The 18796-nt window shown below is 40.5% G+C and overlaps 2 protein-coding genes across 2 annotated transcripts in view; one reads left to right on the top strand and one right to left on the bottom strand.

The window, feature by feature from the left end:
* The window catches only part of zgc:161969 (uncharacterized protein LOC569044 homolog), a 151570-nt gene that overhangs the window by 28975 nt on the left and 103799 nt on the right, over positions 1-18796 (top strand). The window lies entirely within an intron of this gene.
* The window catches only part of cacng4b (calcium channel, voltage-dependent, gamma subunit 4b), a 100228-nt gene continuing 83558 nt past the window's right edge, over positions 2127-18796 (bottom strand). The window contains exon 4 of the mRNA XM_061885085.1: positions 2127-11594. Within this exon, the coding sequence (XP_061741069.1) occupies positions 11068-11594 (527 nt within the window). The 3' untranslated portion in view covers positions 2127-11067. The remainder of the gene's footprint in view (positions 11595-18796) is intronic.

Here is an 18796-nt window from a genome sequence, read left to right on the forward strand (position 1 = left end):
GGTCCACGTTAATGAATTCAAGGTTGTCTCTTGTTCGCATTCTTTCTGATGTTCTTTCTCCCATTTTGATGATAATTTTGCCATTATCCAACCCAGGCCACCAAAAAAGGGGAACAATAACTTAAAAAAGAAGGCAAACAGAACAAAAAAGAAACCCAAAGAAAAACCTGAAATAAAAAAGAAAGAGGTCATAACCTTACCAAAAATATGTGTTCTGCCCCCTCCTCCCCAATCGTTTGAATTTGTAACTTTCTGTGCCGATGATTTTGCCGTTGTCCCGGTCCATGATGTGGTTATTTATTTTTGCAATGATCTCATATGGCTGATTTTAGATTACCTGTTCGGATTATTGTTTTAGGCTTCTTGTCAGCCTTCCCGTTGTATCTTGTTCGCATTCTTTCTGGTGTTCTTTCTTCCTTGCGTTGAATGTCCTCCCTGTTTCTCCCATTTTGATGATGATTTTGCCATTATCCAAAGGCAGGTATTTCTTTTCATTCATTGTACGACAACCTCTCCATTGCAAATAACAGTAGACCATGTCTTTTTAAGCAGATTTATTTAAGTATAATGTTACTTCTATTTCACGAACAACTACTGTATACAATACTCCCCACTCCCCCGACCCTGCCGCTTGATGATTGATGGAAGAGGGAGTCCCAGGTATGCTCCCTCATCCCGATTGATGGTTTCCTTGGGCCGCTTCCTTGGTTCAATCGCCTCCTTAATTCATCGTTTGAATTTGTAACTTTCTGTGCCGATGATTTTGCCGTTGTCCCGGTCCATGATGTGGTTATTTATTTTTGCAATGATCTGAAATTGCTGATTTGAGATTTCCTGTTCGGATTTTTGTTTTAGACTTTTTGTCAACCTTCCCGTTGTATCTTGGTCGCATTTTTTCTGGTGTTCTTTCTTCCTTGCGTTGAATGTCCACCCTGTTTCTCCCATTTTAATGATGATTTTGCCATTATCTAACATGGGCCACCGAAAAAGGGGAACAATATGTAATTGTAGTAAGTAACAAGGAAGACAGAACAAAGAAAAAACCCAAAGAAAAACCTGAAACAAAAAAGAAAGAGGTCATAACCTTACCAGAAATGTGTTCTCCCCCATCCACCCCCCCGCCCCCATCCCCTCCCCCGCCGCTTGATGGTTGATGGAAGAGGGAGTCCCAGGTATGCTCCCTCATCCCGATCGATGGTTTCCTTGAGCCGCTTCCTTGGTTCAATCGCCTCCTTAATTCATCGTTTGAATTTGTAACTTTCTGTGCCGATGATTTTGCCGTTGTCCCGGTCCATGATGTGGTTATTTATTTTTGCAATGATCTGAAATGGCTGATTTGAGATTTCCTGTTCGGATTTTTGTTTTAGGCTTCTCGTCAACCTTCTCGTTGTCTCTTGTTCGCATTCTTTCTGGTGTTTTTTCTTCCTTGCGTTGAATGTCCTCCCTGTTTCTCCGATTTTAATGATGATTTTGCCATTATCTAACATGGGCCACCGAAAAAGGGGAACAATATGTAATTGTAGTAAGTAACAAGGAAGACAGAACAAAGAAAAAACCCAAAGAAAAACCTGAAACAAAAAAGAAAGAGGTCATAACCTTACCAGAAATGTGTTCTCCCCCATCCACCCCCCCACCCCCCATCCCCTCCCCCGCCGCTTGATGGTTGATGGAAGAGGGAGTCCCAGGTATGCTCCCTCATCCCGATCGATGGTTTCTTTGGGCCGCTTCCTTGGTTTGATCGCCTCTTCAATCCATCGTTTGAATTTTTAACTTTCTGTGCCGATGATTTTGCCGTTGTCCCGGTCCATGATGTGGTTATTTATTTTTGCAATGATCTGAAATGGCTGATTTTAGATTTCCTGTTTGGATTTTTGTTTTAGGCTTCTTGTCAACCTTCTCGTTGTCTCTTGTTCGCATTCTTTCTGGTGTTCTTACTTCCTCGCGTTGAATGTCCTCCCATTTTGAGGATGATTTTGCCATTATCCAATGGTAAGCATTTCTTTTCATTTATTGTACGACAATTGAAAATAACAGCAGACCATGTCTTTTTTTAAAGCAGATTTATTGAAGTATTATGTTATTTTACTTGATGAACAACTACTGTATACAATGCCCCCCGCCCCCCCGCCAAGGTGCAATGATGAAAGATTAAATATTGATGGACAAGAGACGGAATGGACAGGCAAGGTGGAATCTATTACACTTCATAAAAATATGTAAAAAAAAAAACAGATAAACAGTTGAGGTTACAACTAAATTAAATACAGCCCCATTTATTTTTCTTAAAGGACACATATTATAATACGTCCAACTCAAAACATTACTTTGTGTACATTATTTATTTTTAATCTTATAAAAAAAACATTTAACTCAAGACAAGACAGGCTTCTGTTTTTGGTAAGGTGTTCATTACAGAGGAGGCTGTTATTGGTATAAATACATTTTTAAACATTTTTATTTACAGATACTCCATTAAATTGATATGTATTTGAATATATGTATTATTCTGTATAATATTCTGGCCCTGGTCACTCTCTGAAAGGTGAAGGAGTCATTGTGCTGAGGTGGCATTTTTCCATCGTGTGATTAATCGAGTCAGAGAAGAAAATTTTTATTCCAGAAGGACTGAAGGGACGAAACCTTTTACACTAAAGACCAACTTAATAGAAGTGAATATTTTGTTGCAAAGAAATAACATTAGATCTTTTTCTCTGTGATGGCAAATTATTCATACAAACTGCATGAAAGACAACTATGTGAACTACTACCCTTCCAGTGGCCCCCAATGTAAAAAAAAAAAAATATGAAGGGTCCATAAAGTCTGCTACGTAAACCACTAAGCCAACTAAGACCCACAGTTCAGTTTGGTACTGAGTTAGTCTGCAGTTTATATAATAATGATTTATAGTGTAGTGGTTCTACATGTAGCTTAGCCACGTGGCTTAACTATATTTTCCAGTATCTTGGCGGTAGCTTAACTCCTGAAGTGAATTAATGAACTCATATTATGTTCTGCATATGGTGAATGTTTATATTCAACTTGGAGAAAGCGAACCATCGGGTTTAAGTAAATAACTAGTCCATAACAAATTTAGAAGCCTTAGTTGGACATTGGCATGTTGACTGGCTGAATACATTCAGACTTCGGAATGCAAAAGTGATAGCTCTATCCTGGAGGAGAGACTCCTTGTCTATCTTCACATCAACATTAAAGTCACTTACACATGAACATCTCCTTACATAGTCAGGTTGTACGCTCTTGAACTAACACACACCCAGACAGAGAAAGAAGGAAAAAAAGACTGTGGTTTGGCCCCTCCAATTTAGGAGAGCCTCATTTTTTTTTGTCTTGACCTCCTCCAGGTACTGCGGTCCTGTATAATGACACTTGCTTGTGATAAAGCAACTTTTTGTCCGACACTCCGCTCTTTCAATCCAGCCGCACTGCCGTGTCGCCCTTCTGCCCGGGAGAGGAAAAGGATTTGCAGATCATTGTACTCTGTTCTCACCTACAATCAGGGCGGAAGGCGGGGTACAACCTTGACAAGCCGCCACCTTATTTACGAATTACAAAACGTGCCAACTTCACTGGTTTTGGGTTTTGTACAATTTCAGACCGGCTATATAAGAAGGGGGTTCCCGGTCCATTTTCCCCTCAGTTTGAGGGCCCTTGGCCTGGAAAAAATGGAAGACTCCTGCTATAAATATTAAACAATTCAGTTCTGTGTGATATGTGTTGACAGTATGAAGAATACAAAAGCATATCTACAAACCTCTATTCCATATGAGTTGGGAAATTGTGTTAGATGTAAATATAAACGGAATGCAATGATTTGCAAATCATTTTCAACCCATATTCAGTTGAATGTGCTACAAAGACAACATATTTGATGTTCAAACTGATTAATATCATCAAAAGGTTCAGAGAATCTGGAGAAATCACTCCACGTAAGCGGCATGGCCGGAAACCAACATTGATCCCTCAGACGGCACTGTATCAAAAACCGACATCAATCTCTAAAGGATATCACCACATGGGCTCAGGAACACTTCAGAAAACCACTGACACTAAATGCAGTTCGTCGCTACATCTGTAAGTGCAAGTTAAAGCTCTACTATGCAAAGCGAAAGCGATTTATCAACAACATCCAGAAACGCCGCCGGCTTCTCTGGGCCCGAGATCATCTAAGATGGACTGATGCAAAGTGGAAAACGGTTCTGTGGTCTGATGAGTCCACATTTCAAATTGTTTTTGGAAATATTTGACATCGTGTCATCCGGACCAAAAGGGAAGCGAACCATCCAGACTGTTACCGACCCAAAGTTCAAAAGCCAGCATCTGTGATGGTATGGGGGTGCATTAGTGCCCAAGGCATGGGTAACTTACACATCTGTGAAGGCACCATTAATGCTGAAAGGTACATACAGGTGGCTTCACGGTGGCAGAGGGGTTAGTGCGTCTGCCTCACAATACGAAGGTCCTGCAGTCCTGGGTTCAAATCCAGGCTCGGGATCTTTCTGTGTGGAGTTTGCATGTTCTCCCCGTGAATGCGTGGGTTCCCTCCGGGTACTCCGGCTTCCTCCCACTTCCAAAGACATGCACCTGGGGATAGGTTGATTGGCAACACTAAATTGGCCCTAGTGTGTGAATGTGAATGTTGTCTGTCTATCTGTGTTAGCCCTGTGATGAGGTGGCGACTTGTCCAGGGTGTACCCCGCCTTCCGCCCGATTGTAGCTGAGATAGGCGCCAGCGCCCCCCGCGACCCCGAAAGGGAATAAGCGGTAGAAAATGGATGGATGGATACATACAGGTTTTGGAACAACATATGCTGCCATCTAAGCGGCGTCTTTTTCATGGTGGCCCCTGCTTATTTCAACAAGACAATACCAAGCCGCATTCAACACATGTTACAACAGCGTGCGGGTACTTTCCTGGCCCGCCTGCAGTCCAGACCTGTCTCCCATCGAAAATGTGTGGCGCATTATGAAGCGTAAAATACGACAGCGGAGACCCCTGACTGTTGAACGACTGAAGCTCTACATAAAACAAGAGTGGGAAAGAATTCCACTTTCAAAGCTTCAACAATTAGTTTCCTCAGTTCCCAAACGTTTATTGAGTGTTGTTAAAAGAAAAGGTGATGTAACACAGTGGTGAACATGCCCTTTCCCAACTACTTTGGCACGTGTTGCAGCCATGAAATTCTAAGTTAATTATTATTTGCGAAAAAGTTTATGAGTTTGAACATCAAATATCTTGTCTTTGAAGTGCATTCAACTGAATATGGGTTGAAAAGGATTTGCAAATCATTGTATTCCGTTTATATTTACATCTAACACAATTTCCCAACTCATATGGAAACGGGGTTTGTATTTTGTACCACCGTTTGGGCCACAGGTAGGGTAGTGGTTCACATAGCTGGCGTGGGATGTCTCATCTGTAGTTGGTCACACTCTTAATCGAAACGTGGACTCTGGAGTGAGCTCCACAATTCAAAGCATCACACAAATAGAACACTTGATAGTAGAACATAGCACCTTGTTAAGTCATATACAGGTGGAATACTGCCCAATACTGCGTGATTTATCAACAACATCCAGAAACGCCGCCGGCTTCTCTGGGCCCGAGATCATCTAAGATGGACTGATGCAAAGTGGAAAACGGTTCTGTGGTCTGATGAGTCCACATTTCAAATTGTTTTTGGAAATATTTGACATCGTGTCATCCGGACCAAAGGGGAAGCGAACCATCCAGACTGTTACCGACCCAAAGTTGAAAAGCCAGCATCTGTGATGGTATGGGGGTGCATTAGTGCCCAAGGCATGGGTAGCTTACACATCTGTGAAGGCACCATTAATGCTGAAAGTTACATACAGGTTTTGGAACAACATATGCTGCCATCTAAGCGCCGTCTTTTTCATGGTCGCCCCTGCTTATTTCAGCAAGACAATACCAAGCCGCATTCAACACATGTTACAACAGCGTGCGGGTACTTTCCTGGCCCGCCTGCAGTCCAGACCTGTCTCCCATCAAAAATTCGTGGCGCATTATGAAGCGTAAAATACGACATTGGAGACTCCGGATTGTTGAAGGACTGAAGCTCTACATAAAACAAGAATGGGAAAAAATTCCACTTTCAAAGCTTCAACAATTAGTTTCCTCAGTTCCCAAACGTTTATTGAGTGTTGTTAAAAGAAAAGGTGATGTAACACAGTGGTGAACATGCCCTTTCCCAACTACTTTGGCACGTGCTGCAGCCATGAAATTCTAAGTTGATTATTATTTGCGAAAAAGTTTATGAGTTTGAACATCAAATATGTTGTCTTTGAAGTGCATTCAACTGAATATGGGTTGAAAAGGATTTGCAAATCATTGTATTCTGTTTATATTTACATCTAACACAATCTCCCAACTCATATGGAAACGGGGTGTGTATTTTGTACCACCGTTTGGGCCACAGGTAGGGTAGTGGTTCACATAGCTGGCGTGGGATGTCTCATCTGTAGTTGGTCACACTCTTAATCGAAACGTGGACTCTGGAGTGAGCTCCACAATTCAAAGCATCACACAAATAGAACACTTGATAGTAGAACATAGCACCTTGTTAAGTCATATACAGGTGGAATACTGCCCAATACTGCGTGATTTATCAACAACATCCAGAAACGCCGCCGGCTTCTCTGGGCCCGAGATCATCTAAGATGGACTGATGCAAAGTGGAAAACGGTTCTGTGGTCTGATGAGTCCACATTTCAAATTGTTTTTGGAAATATTTGACATTGTGTCATCCGGACCAAAGGGAAAGCGAACCATCCAGACTGTTACCGACCCAAAGTTGAAAAGCCAGCATCTGTGATGGTATGGGGGTGCATTAGTGCCCAAGTCATGGGTAACTTACACATCTGTGAAGGCACCATTAATGCTGAAAGTTACATGCAGGTTTTGGAACAACATATGCTGCCATCTAAGCGGCGTCTTTTTCATGGTGGCCCCTGCTTATTTCAGCAAGACAATACCAAGCCGCATTCAACACATGTTACAACAGCGTGCGGGTACTTTCCTGGCCCGCCTGCAGTCCAGACCTGTCTCCCATCGAAAATGTGTGGCGCATTATGAAGCGTAAAATACGACATTGGAGACCCCGGATTGTTGAACGACTGAAGCTCTACATAAAACAAGAATGGGAAAAAATTCCACTTTCAAAGCTTCAACAATTACTTTCCTCAGTTCCCAAACGTTTATTAAGTGTTGTTAAAAGAAAAGGTGATGTGACACAGTGGTGAACATGCCCTTTCCCAACTACTTTGGCACGTGCTGCAGCCATGAAATTCTAAGTTGATTATTATTTGCGAAAAAGTTTATGAGTTTGAACATCAAATATCTTGTCTTTGAAGTGCATTCAACTGAATATGGGTTGAAAAGGATTTGCAAATCATTGTATTCTGTTTATATTTACATCTAACACAATTTCCCAACTCATATGGAAACGGGGTGTGTATTTTGTACCACCGTTTGGGCCACGGGTAGGGTAGTGGTTCACATAGCTGGCGTGGGATGTCTCATCTGTAGTTGGTCACACTCTTAATCGAAACGTGGACTCTGGAGTGAGCTCCACAATTCAAAGCATCACACAAATAGAACACTTGATAGTAGAACATAGCACCTTGTTAAGTCATATACAGGTGGAATACTGCCCAATACTGCGTGATTTATCAACAACATCCAGAAACGCCGCCGGCTTCTCTGGGCCCGAGATCATCTAAGATGGACTGATGCAAAGTGGAAAACGGTTCTGTGGTCTGATGAGTCCACATTTCAAATTGTTTTTGGAAATATTTGACATCGTGTCATCCGGACCAAAGGGGAAGCGAACCATCCAGACTGTTGCCGACCCAAAGTTGAAAAGCCAGCATCTGTGATGGTATGGGGGTGCATTAGTGCCCAAGGCATGGGTAACTTACACATCTGTGAAGGCACCATTAATGCTGAAAGGTACATACAGGTTTTGGAACAACATATGCTGCCATCTAAGCGGCGTCTTTTTCATGGTCCCCCCTGCTTATTTCAGCAAGACAATACCAAGCCGCATTCAACACATGTTACAACAGCGTGCGGGTACTTTCCTGGCCTGCCTGCAGTCCAGACCTGTCTCCCATCGAAAATTCGTGGCGCATTATGAAGCGTAAAATACGACATTGGAGACCCCGGACTGTTGAAGGACTGAAGCTCTACATAAAACAAGAATGGGAAAAAATTCCACTTTCAAAGCTTCAACAATTACTTTCCTCAGTTCCCAAACGTTTATTAAGTGTTGTTAAAAGAAAAGGTGATGTAACACAGTGGTGAACATGCCCTTTCCCAACTACTTTGGCACGTGCTGCAGCCATGAAATTCTAAGTTAATTATTATTTGCAAAAAAGTTTATGAGTTTGAACATCAAATATCTTGTCTTTGAAGTGCATTCAACTGAATATGGGTTGAAAAGGATTTGCAAATCTTTGTATTCTGTTTATATTTACATCTAACACAATTTCCCAACTCATATGGAAACGGGGTTTGTATTTTGTACCACCGTTTGGGCCACAGGTAGGGTAGTGGTTCACATAGCTGGCGTGGGATGTCTCATCTGTAGTTGGTCACACTCTTAATCGAAACGTGGACTCTGGAGTGAGCTCCACAATTCAAAGCATCACACAAATAGAACACTTGATAGTAGAACATAGCACCTTGTTAAGTCATATACAGGTGGAATACTGCCCAATACTGCGTGATTTATCAACAACATCCAGAAACGCCGCCGGCTTCTCTGGGCCCGAGATCATCTAAGATAGACTGATGCAAAGTGGAAAACGGTTCTGTGGTCTGATGAGTCCACATTTCAAATTGTTTTTGGAAATATTTGACATCGTGTCATCCGGACCAAAGGGGAAGCGAACCATCCAGACTGTTACCGACCCAAAGTTGAAAAGCCAGTATCTGTGATGGTATGGGGGTGCCTTAGTGCCCAAGGCATGGGTAACTTACACATCTGTGAAGGCACCATTAATGCTGAAAGTTACATACAGGTTTTGGAACAACATATGCTGCCATCTAAGCGGCGTCTTTTTCATGGTCCCCCCTGCTTATTTCAGCAAGACAATACCAAGCCGCATTCAACACATGTTACAACAGCGTGTGGGTACTTTCCTGGCCCGCCTGCAGTCCAGACCTGTCTCCCATCGAAAATGTGTGGCGCATTATGAAGCGTAAAATACGACATTGGAGACCCGGGACTGTTGAACGACTGAAGCTCTACATAAAACAAGAATGGGAAAGAATTCCACTTTCAAAGCTTCAACAATTACTTTCCTCAGTTCCCAAACGTTTATTAAGTGTTGTTAAAAGAAAAGGTGATGTAACACCGTGGTGAACATGCCCTTTCCCAACTACTTTGGCACGTGCTGCAGCCATGAAATTCTAAGTTGATTATTATTTGCGAAAAAGTTTATGAGTTTGAACATCAAATATCTTGTCTTGGAAGTGCATTCAACTGAATATGGGTTGAAAAGGATTTGCAAATCATTGTATTCTGTTTATATTTACATCTAACACAATTTCCCAACTCATATGGAAACGGGGTGTGTATTTTGTACCGCCGTTTGGGCCACAGGTAGGGTAGTGGTTCACATAGCTGGCGTGGGATGTCTCATCTGTAGTTGGTCACACTCTTAATCGAAACGTGGACTCTGGAGTGAGCTCCACAATTCAAAGCATCACACAAATAGAACACTTGATAGTAGAACATAGCACCTTGTTAAGTCATATACAGGTGGAATACTGCCCAATACTGCGTGATTTATCAACAACATCCAGAAACGCCGCCGGCTTCTCTGGGCCCGAGATCATCTAAGATGGACTGATGCAAAGTGGAAAACGGTTCTGTGGTCTGATGAGTCCACATTTCAAATTGTTTTTGGAAATATTTGACATCGTGTCATCCGGACCAAAGGGGAAGCGAACCATCCAGACTGTTACCGACCCAAAGTTGAAAAGCCAGCATCTGTGATGGTATGGGGGTGCATTAGTGCCCAAGGCATGGGTAACTTACACATCTGTGAAGGCACCATTAATGCTGAAAGTTACATACAGGTTTTGGAACAACATATGCTGCCATCTAAGCGGCGTCTTTTTCATGGTCCCCCCTGCTTATTTCAGCAAGACAATACCAAGCCGCATTCAACACATGTTACAACAGCGTGCGGGTACTTTCCTGGCCCGCCTGCAGTCCAGACCTGTCTCCCATCGAAAATGTGTGGCGCTTTATGAAGCGTAAAATACGACAGCGGAGACCCCGGATTGTTGAACGACTGAAGCTCTACATAAAACAAGAATGGGAAAAAATTCCACTTTCAAAGCTTCAACAATTACTTTCCTCAGTTCCCAAACGTTTATTAAGTGTTGTTAAAAGAAAAGGTGATGTGACACAGTGGTGAACATGCCCTTTCCCAACTACTTTGGCACGTGTTGCAGCCATGAAATTCTAAGTTGATTATTACTTGCGAAAAAGTTTATGAGTTTGAACATCAAATATCTTGTCTTTGAAGTGCATTCAACTGAATATGGGTTGAAAAGGATTTGCAAATCATTGTATTCTGTTTATATTTACATCTAACACAATTTCCCAACTCATATGGAAACGGGGTTTGTATTTTGTACCACCGTTTGGGCCACAGGTAGGGTAGTGGTTCACATAGCTGGCGTGGGATGTCTCATCTGTAGTTGGTCACACTCTTAATCGAAACGTGGACTCTGGAGTGAGCTCCACAATTCAAAGCATCACACAAATAGAACACTTGATAGTAGAACATAGCACCTTGTTAAGTCATATACAGGTGGAATACTGACCAATACTGCGTGATAAACAGCATCTGGCATCCCGTTGCCAGCTCCACGACGCTAACACTGACTTCACGTTGGCTACGGCGCACACGACTCTTCAGCAGCAGCCACGATCTCTACAAGCGGGTACACAAAAAATGAAGCAAGGGATCGTCCGTTTCAAAAGGGAGACCCGGCTTCACGGCACGACTCACACCGGCGTGGTCCTGCGGTTCACCCCGTCCTTCAAGTCGTTGGAGAAACAGTTGTGCACCTGTAGGAACTCCGCGGCCGCCTCGTGCTCCGGACTGTAGGCGTTCTCCGTCACGCCGTCCCTGGCCAGCGCGTACATGGACAGCTCGTCCAAGGGCCTGCCGGAGGACGGCGCCCGCTTCAGGCCGACCACGGGAGAGTTCTCCCGCGAGCCCTCTGTGGAGTGAGAGCTGGCGTGCGAGGTCCGCCGGCGGTAGCGGAAACTGGGGATCCTGGAGTACGGCGACGAGGACGAGAGGGAGCGGACGAAGTCGCGCCGCGCCCTCCAGCGGACTTCCTTGTTTTTCTCAATGTAGATGTTGATGGCCAGGACGGCCACCGTTTCGGCCACGATGAAGGAGAGGGCGCCGAAGTAGAAGGACCAGCCGTAGGAGTAGGTGTACTTCCTGTCGTCGTCCCGCTTGTCGTTGGGGTCTCCCGCGTTGCTGGAGATGTACACGATGATGCCGATGATGTTGCTCAGACCTGATGGATGGCGAACAAGAACACTTTGTCAAGAACGTCCTCTGGATTGTCCGCCAGAAACAAGACGCAGTTTTGGCGCTGATGCACTTTTGGTGTGTTTTTTACACATTGAAATCAGAAACCTTAAAACTCATTTGTATACTCTAGCCTTTAAATAGACTCCCTTTTTAGACCAGTTGATCTGCTGTTTCTTTTCTTTTTCTTCTATGTCCCACTCTCCCCTGTGGAGGGGGTCCGGTCCGATCCGGTGGCCATGTACTGCTTGCCTGTGTATCGGCTGGGGACATCTCTGCGCTGCTGATCCGCCTCCGCTTGGGATGGTTTCCTGCTGGCTCCGCTGTGAACGGGACTCTCGCTGCTGTGTTGGATCCGCTTTGGACTGGACTCTCGCGACTGTGTTGGATCCATTGTGGATTGAACTTTCACAGTATCATGTTAGACCCGATCGACATCCATTGCTTTCCTCCTCTCCAAGGTTCTCATAGTCATTATTGTCACCGACGTCCCACTGGGTGTGAGTTTTCCTTGCCCTTATGTGGGCCTACCGAGGATGTCGTGGTGGTTTGTGCAGCCCTTTGAGACACTAGTGATTTAGGGCTATATAAGTAAACATTGATTGATTGATTGATTGATTGATTGAAAGAACGTGGAATTCTGAAGCCCATTTTTAAAAAATGATAAATGGGTTGTACTTGTATAGCGCTTTTCTACCTTCAAGGTACTCAAAGCGCTTTGACACTACTTCCACATTTACCCATTCACACACACATTCACACACTGATGGAGGGAGCTGCCATGCAAGGCGCCAACCAGCACCCATCAGGAGCAAGGGTGAAGTGTCTTGCTCAGGACACAACGGACGTGACGAGGTTGGTACTAGGTGGGATTTGAACCAGGGACGCTCGGGTTGCGCACGGCCACGCCGTCCCTAAAATTTTTTTTTACTGCCCGGTTGTTCAAGGAACAATTAAGTTCATAAATCGAGGTTCCGCTGTATAAACTGTCACGATCAATCAATCAATCAATCAATGTTTATTTATATAGCCCCAAATCACAAATGTCTCAAAGGACTGCACAAATCATTACGACTACAACATCCTCGGAAGAACCCACAAAAGGGCAAGGAAAACTCACACCCAGTGGGCAGGGAGAATTCACATCCAGTGGGACGCCAGTGACAATGCTGACTATGAGAAACCTTGGAGAGGACCTCAGATGTGGGCAACCCCCCCCCCCCCCCTCTAGGGGACCGAAAGCAATGGATGTCGAGCGGGTCTAACATGATACTGTGAAAGTTCAATCCATAGTGGCTCCAAGACAGCAGTGAGAGTCCCGTCCACAGGAAACCATCTCAAGCGGATCAACAGCGTAGAGATGTCCCCAACCGATACAGGCGAGCGGTCCATCCTGGGTCCCGACGAGCGGTCCATCCTGGGTCTCGACTCTGGACAGCCAGTACTTCATCCATGGTCATCGGACCGGACCCCCTCCACAAGGGAGGGGGGGACATAGGAGAAAGAAAAGAAGCGGCAGATCAACTGGTCTAAAAAGGAGGTATATGTTAACTAATAAAACAAAACTGTTTTATTTAAAAGAAAAAAAAAACATTTTTATTGTGATGTCTGTTTCCTTCAGCTCATTAGTCCCCAGCGAGGGGCGGACACTAAGGCACACCTGCAACCAATTTCAACCTCGGTGTATTTAAGCTCGTCACTGACAGCTTGGTCTTGCCGGTTGTTGTCTCCTGAACCTCCCACGTGCGTGCGCCTGCTTCACTTCGTCAGTCCTGGTATGTTGTCTCTCCTTATTGTTGTAATCCCTCACCTCTTTGTGTTTGCTTGCTAGCCTCCTTGAGGTAACAAGGATTCTGTGTTGGACTTTTTTGCTGTGCTGGCCTTTTTCTCTGCCGACCACTGGGGAACCTGTTTTTGTTTGTGTATTCATGGTGTGCACTTCTGCCCCATCGCCTTTTGTTACACTTTTTGGACTCCTTAAATTTTGTCGCTTTTGGTTATTCAACGTTGCCTCCCATCTCTGCATCCTGGTCTCACTTCTTTGATCATTGCTCAAAACATAATACTGAATCAAAATCAAATGTCATGAATTATTGACCTATCCAAGGCTCCCATTACTTCACATCAAATATTCCCCTTTGAAAAATATTTTGTTTGTGGAAGATTTTTCATATTTTGTGTTTCCCATTAAAAAAGAATCATAATTTTCTTTGACAAAAAGGGCAGAAAACAAAAAACAAAACAAAAATTTGACTTGACCGATAGATCTGAAGTTGATATTTAAGCGTTAAACTTAATCCAATCCAATCCACTTTATTTATATAGCACATTTAAACAACAATAACGTTTCCAAAGTGCTGCACAGCCATGTTAAAAACAATATTATGCTCCACCAATGACTGAATAAAACAAAAAATGAAAAAAAATAAAACCAATAAAAACAATATAAAAACAAATATGATTAAAAACTATTGTTTGTATGTATGCCCTGGTACACCATTATCATCTTTTCATGACCGAAGCAAAACACTTTTTTACACTTTTAAACTGAAATAAAATAAATACACTTACAACTTAGTAAATACAAATATAGAAAAAGCACCGACAGCGGTAAAGTTTAGATCCAAGAAGGAAAGAAGCAAGTGAATGAATGTTAATAACTGAATACATTTAAAGTACATATGCAAAAAATGTTTTCTTTCGTATTCGTTTTTTAAAGTTTATGACAACCTTTTTCCAAAACACAATATAGAATGTGAGATACAACGGTTACAAAAAAGTGGGACCCCAAAAATGTACTGTGGGACCCCATTTTTAAGACTTATTGGGTCCCTTGGAAAATTCATAGCGCCAACACTGACCTAAAAAAAAAACCGGAATGGAATTTTACAGTTTTCTACTGAATGAAACACCCAGAATGTGCATGAAAATAAAGACAGGGGGATTTATAATATTAACTAAAAACAATAAAACACTGAATATTAACAACATATGAACGTTGCTCCTCTTCTACTTCTCAGACCAAATATTTTACAATCAAGCAAAACAACAAAAATGTAACAAACTGACAGTTGTACCAGATTTCCCATGAAATGTATCATTTGAAATTTATCATTTGTTTTCAAAATGGGTACAAAAAAGTGAGACCCCCAAAAATGTATTATAGGACCCCATTTATGGGACTTGATGGGGTCCCTGGGACCTCTTTTGGAAAATTCCTAGTGCCAACACTGACCTCAAAAAAACAGAAAATAATTTTACAATTTTTACTGAATGAAACACCCAAAATGTACATAAAAATAAAGACAGCGGGATTTACAATATTAACTATGAACAATAAAACACTGAATATTAACAACATATGAACGTTGCTCCTCTTTTACTTCTGACCACATCTTTTTTACAATCAAGCAAAACAACGAAAATGTAACAAACATACAGTTTTACCAGATTTCCCATGAAATGTATCATTTGTTTTCAAAACGGTTACAAAAAAAGTGGGACCCCAAAAATTCACAGTGGGACCCCATTTATAGGACTTGATGAGGTCCCCAGGACCCCATTTGGAAAATTCCAAGCGCCAACACTGACCTAAAAATAAAACGGAATGGAATTTTACAGTTTTTTACTGAATGAAACACCCAAAATGTATATGAAAACAAAAATGGGATTTTTAATATTAACTATGAACAATAAAACACTGAATATTAACAACATATGAACGTTGCTCCTCTTTTACTTCTCAGACCACATCTTTTACAATCAAGCAAAACAACAAAAATGTAACAAACTGACAGTTTTACCAGATTGCCAATGAAATGTATCATTTAAAATGTATCCTTTTTTAAAACAGAAAATAATTTAACAGTTTTTTACTGAATGAAACATTCAAAATGTACATGAAAATAAAGAAAGTGGGATTTACACTATTAACTATGAACAATAAAACACTGAATATTAACAACATATGAACGTTGTTCCTCTTTTACTTCTCAGACCACATATTTTACAATCAATCAAAACAAAGAAAATGTAACAAACTGACAGTTATACCAGATTGCCCATGAAATGTATCATTTAAAATCCATCTTTTGTTTTCAAAACGGTTGCAAAAAAGTGGGACCCCATTTTTATGACTTGATGGGGTCCCCAGGACCCCATTTGGAAAATTCCAAGCGCCAACACTGACCTAAAAATAAAACGGAATGGAATTTTACAGTTTTTTACTGAATGAAACACCCAAAATGTACATGAAAACAAAAATGGGATTTTTAATATTAACTATGAACAATAAAACACTGAATATTAACAACATATGAACATTGCTCCTCTTTTACTTCTCTGACCACATCTTTTACAATCAAGCAAAACAACGAAAATGTAACAAACTGACAGTTATACCAGATTGCCCATGAAATGTATCATTTAAAATGTATCCTTTTTTAAAACAGAAAATAATGTAACAGTTTTTTACTGAATGAAACATTCAAAATGTACATGAAAATACAGAAAGTGGGACATATGATATCAATTATGAACAATAAAACACTGAATATTAACAACATATGAACGTTGCTCCTCTTTTACTTCTCAGACCACATATTTTACAATCAAGCAAAACAACAAAAATGTAACAAACATACAGTTTTACCGGATTGCCCATGAACTGTATCGTTTGAAAAGTATCATTTGTTTTAAAAACGGTTACAGGATGTGGGACCCCAATAATTTACTGTGGGACCCCGTTTTTAGGACTTGATGGGGTCTCCGGGACCCCATTTGGAAAATTCCAAGCGCCAACACTGACCTAAAAATAAAACGGAATGGAATTGTACAGTTTTTTACTGAATGAAACACCCAAAATGTACATGAAAATAAAGAAGGTGGGATATACAACAGTAACTATGAACAATAAAACACTGAATATTAACAACATATGAACGTTGCTCCTCTTTTACTTCTCAGACCACACATTTTACAATCAAGCAAAACAACGAAAATGTAACAGACAGTTATACCAGATTGCCCATGAAATGTATCATTTAAAATGTATCCTTTTTTAAAACAGAAAATAATTTAACAGTTTTTTACTGAATGAAACATTCAAAATGTACATGTAAATACAGAAAGTGGGACATATGATATTAACTATGAACAATAAAACACTGAATATTAACAACATATGAACGTTGCTCCTCTTTTACTTCTCAGACCACATATTTTACAATCAAGCAAAACAACGAAAATGTAACAAACTGACAGTTATACCAGATTGCCCATGAAATGTATCATTTAAAATGTATCCTTTTTTAAAACAGAAAATAATTTAACAGTTTTTTACTGAATGAAACATTCAAAATGTACATGAAAATAAAGAAAGTGGGATTTACACTATTAACTATGAACAATAAAACACTGAATATTAACAACATATGAACGTTGCTCCTCTTTTACTTCTCAGACCACATCTTTTACAATCAAGCAAAACAACGAAAATGTAACAAACTGACAGTTTTACCAGATTGCCCATGAAATGTTTAATTTAAAATGCATCTTTTGTTTTCAAAACGGTTGCAAAAAAGTGGGACCCCATTTTTATGACTTGATGGGGTCCCCGGGACCCCATTTGGAAATTTCCTAGCGCCAACACTGACCTCAAAAAACAGAATGGAATTTTACAGTTTTTTACTGAATGAAACACCCAAAATGTACATGAAAATAAAGAAAGTGTGATTTACAATATTAACTATGAACAATAAAACACTGAATATTAACAACATATGAACGTTGCTCCTCTTTTACTTCTCAGACCACATCTTTTACAATCAAGCAAAACAACGAAAATGTAACAAACTGACAGTTATACCAGATTGCCCATGAAATTTATCATTTAAAATGTATCCTTTTTTAAAACAGAAAATAATGTAACAGTTTTTTACTGAATGAAACATTCAAAATGTACATGAAAATACAGAAAGTGGGACATATGATATCAATTATGAACAATAAAACACTGAATATTAACAACATATGAATGTTGCTCCTCTTTTACTTCTCAGACCACATATTTTACAATCAAGCAAAACAACAAAAATGTAACAAACATACAGTTTTACCGGATTGCCCATGAACTGTATCGTTTGAAAAGTATCATTTGTTTTAAAAACGGTTACAGGATGTGGGACCCCAATAATTTACTGTGGGACCCCGTTTTTAGGACTTGATGGGGTCTCCGGGACCCCATTTGGAAAATTCCAAGCGCCAACACTGACCTAAAAATAAAACGGAATGGAATTGTACAGTTTTTTACTGAATGAAACACCCAAAATGTACATGAAAATAAAGAAGGTGGGATATACAACAGTAACTATGAACAATAAAACACTGAATATTAACAACATATGAACGTTGCTCCTCTTTTACTTCTCAGACCACACATTTTACAATCAAGCAAAACAACGAAAATGTAACAGACAGTTATACCAGATTGCCCATGAAATGTATCATTTAAAATGTATCCTTTTTTAAAACAGAAAATAATTTAACAGTTTTTTACTGAATGAAACATTCAAAATGTACATGTAAATACAGAAAGTGGGACATATGATATTAACTATGAACAATAAAACACTGAATATTAACAACATATGAACGTTGCTCCTCTTTTACTTCTCAGACCACATATTTTACAATCAAGCAAAACAACGAAAATGTAACAAACTGACAGTTATACCAGATTGCCCATGAAATGTATCATTTAAAATGTATCCTTTTTTAAAACAGAAAATAATTTAACAGTTTTTTACTGAATGAAACATTCAAAATGTACATGAAAATAAAGAAAGTGGGATTTACACTATTAACTATGAACAATAAAACACTGAATATTAACAACATATGAACGTTGCTCCTCTTTTACTTCTCAGACCACATCTTTTACAATCAAGCAAAACAACGAAAATGTAACAAACTGACAGTTTTACCAGATTGCCCATGAAATGTTTAATTTAAAATGCATCTTTTGTTTTCAAAACGGTTGCAAAAAAGTGGGACCCCATTTTTATGACTTGATGGGGTCCCCGGGACCCCATTTGGAAATTTCCTAGCGCCAACACTGACCTCAAAAAACAGAATGGAATTTTACAGTTTTTTACTGAATGAAACACCCAAAATGTACATGAAAATAAA

Source organism: Nerophis ophidion, linkage group LG23 (genome assembly GCF_033978795.1).
Source record: "Nerophis ophidion isolate RoL-2023_Sa linkage group LG23, RoL_Noph_v1.0, whole genome shotgun sequence".
Taxonomy (NCBI): domain Eukaryota; kingdom Metazoa; phylum Chordata; class Actinopteri; order Syngnathiformes; family Syngnathidae; genus Nerophis; species Nerophis ophidion.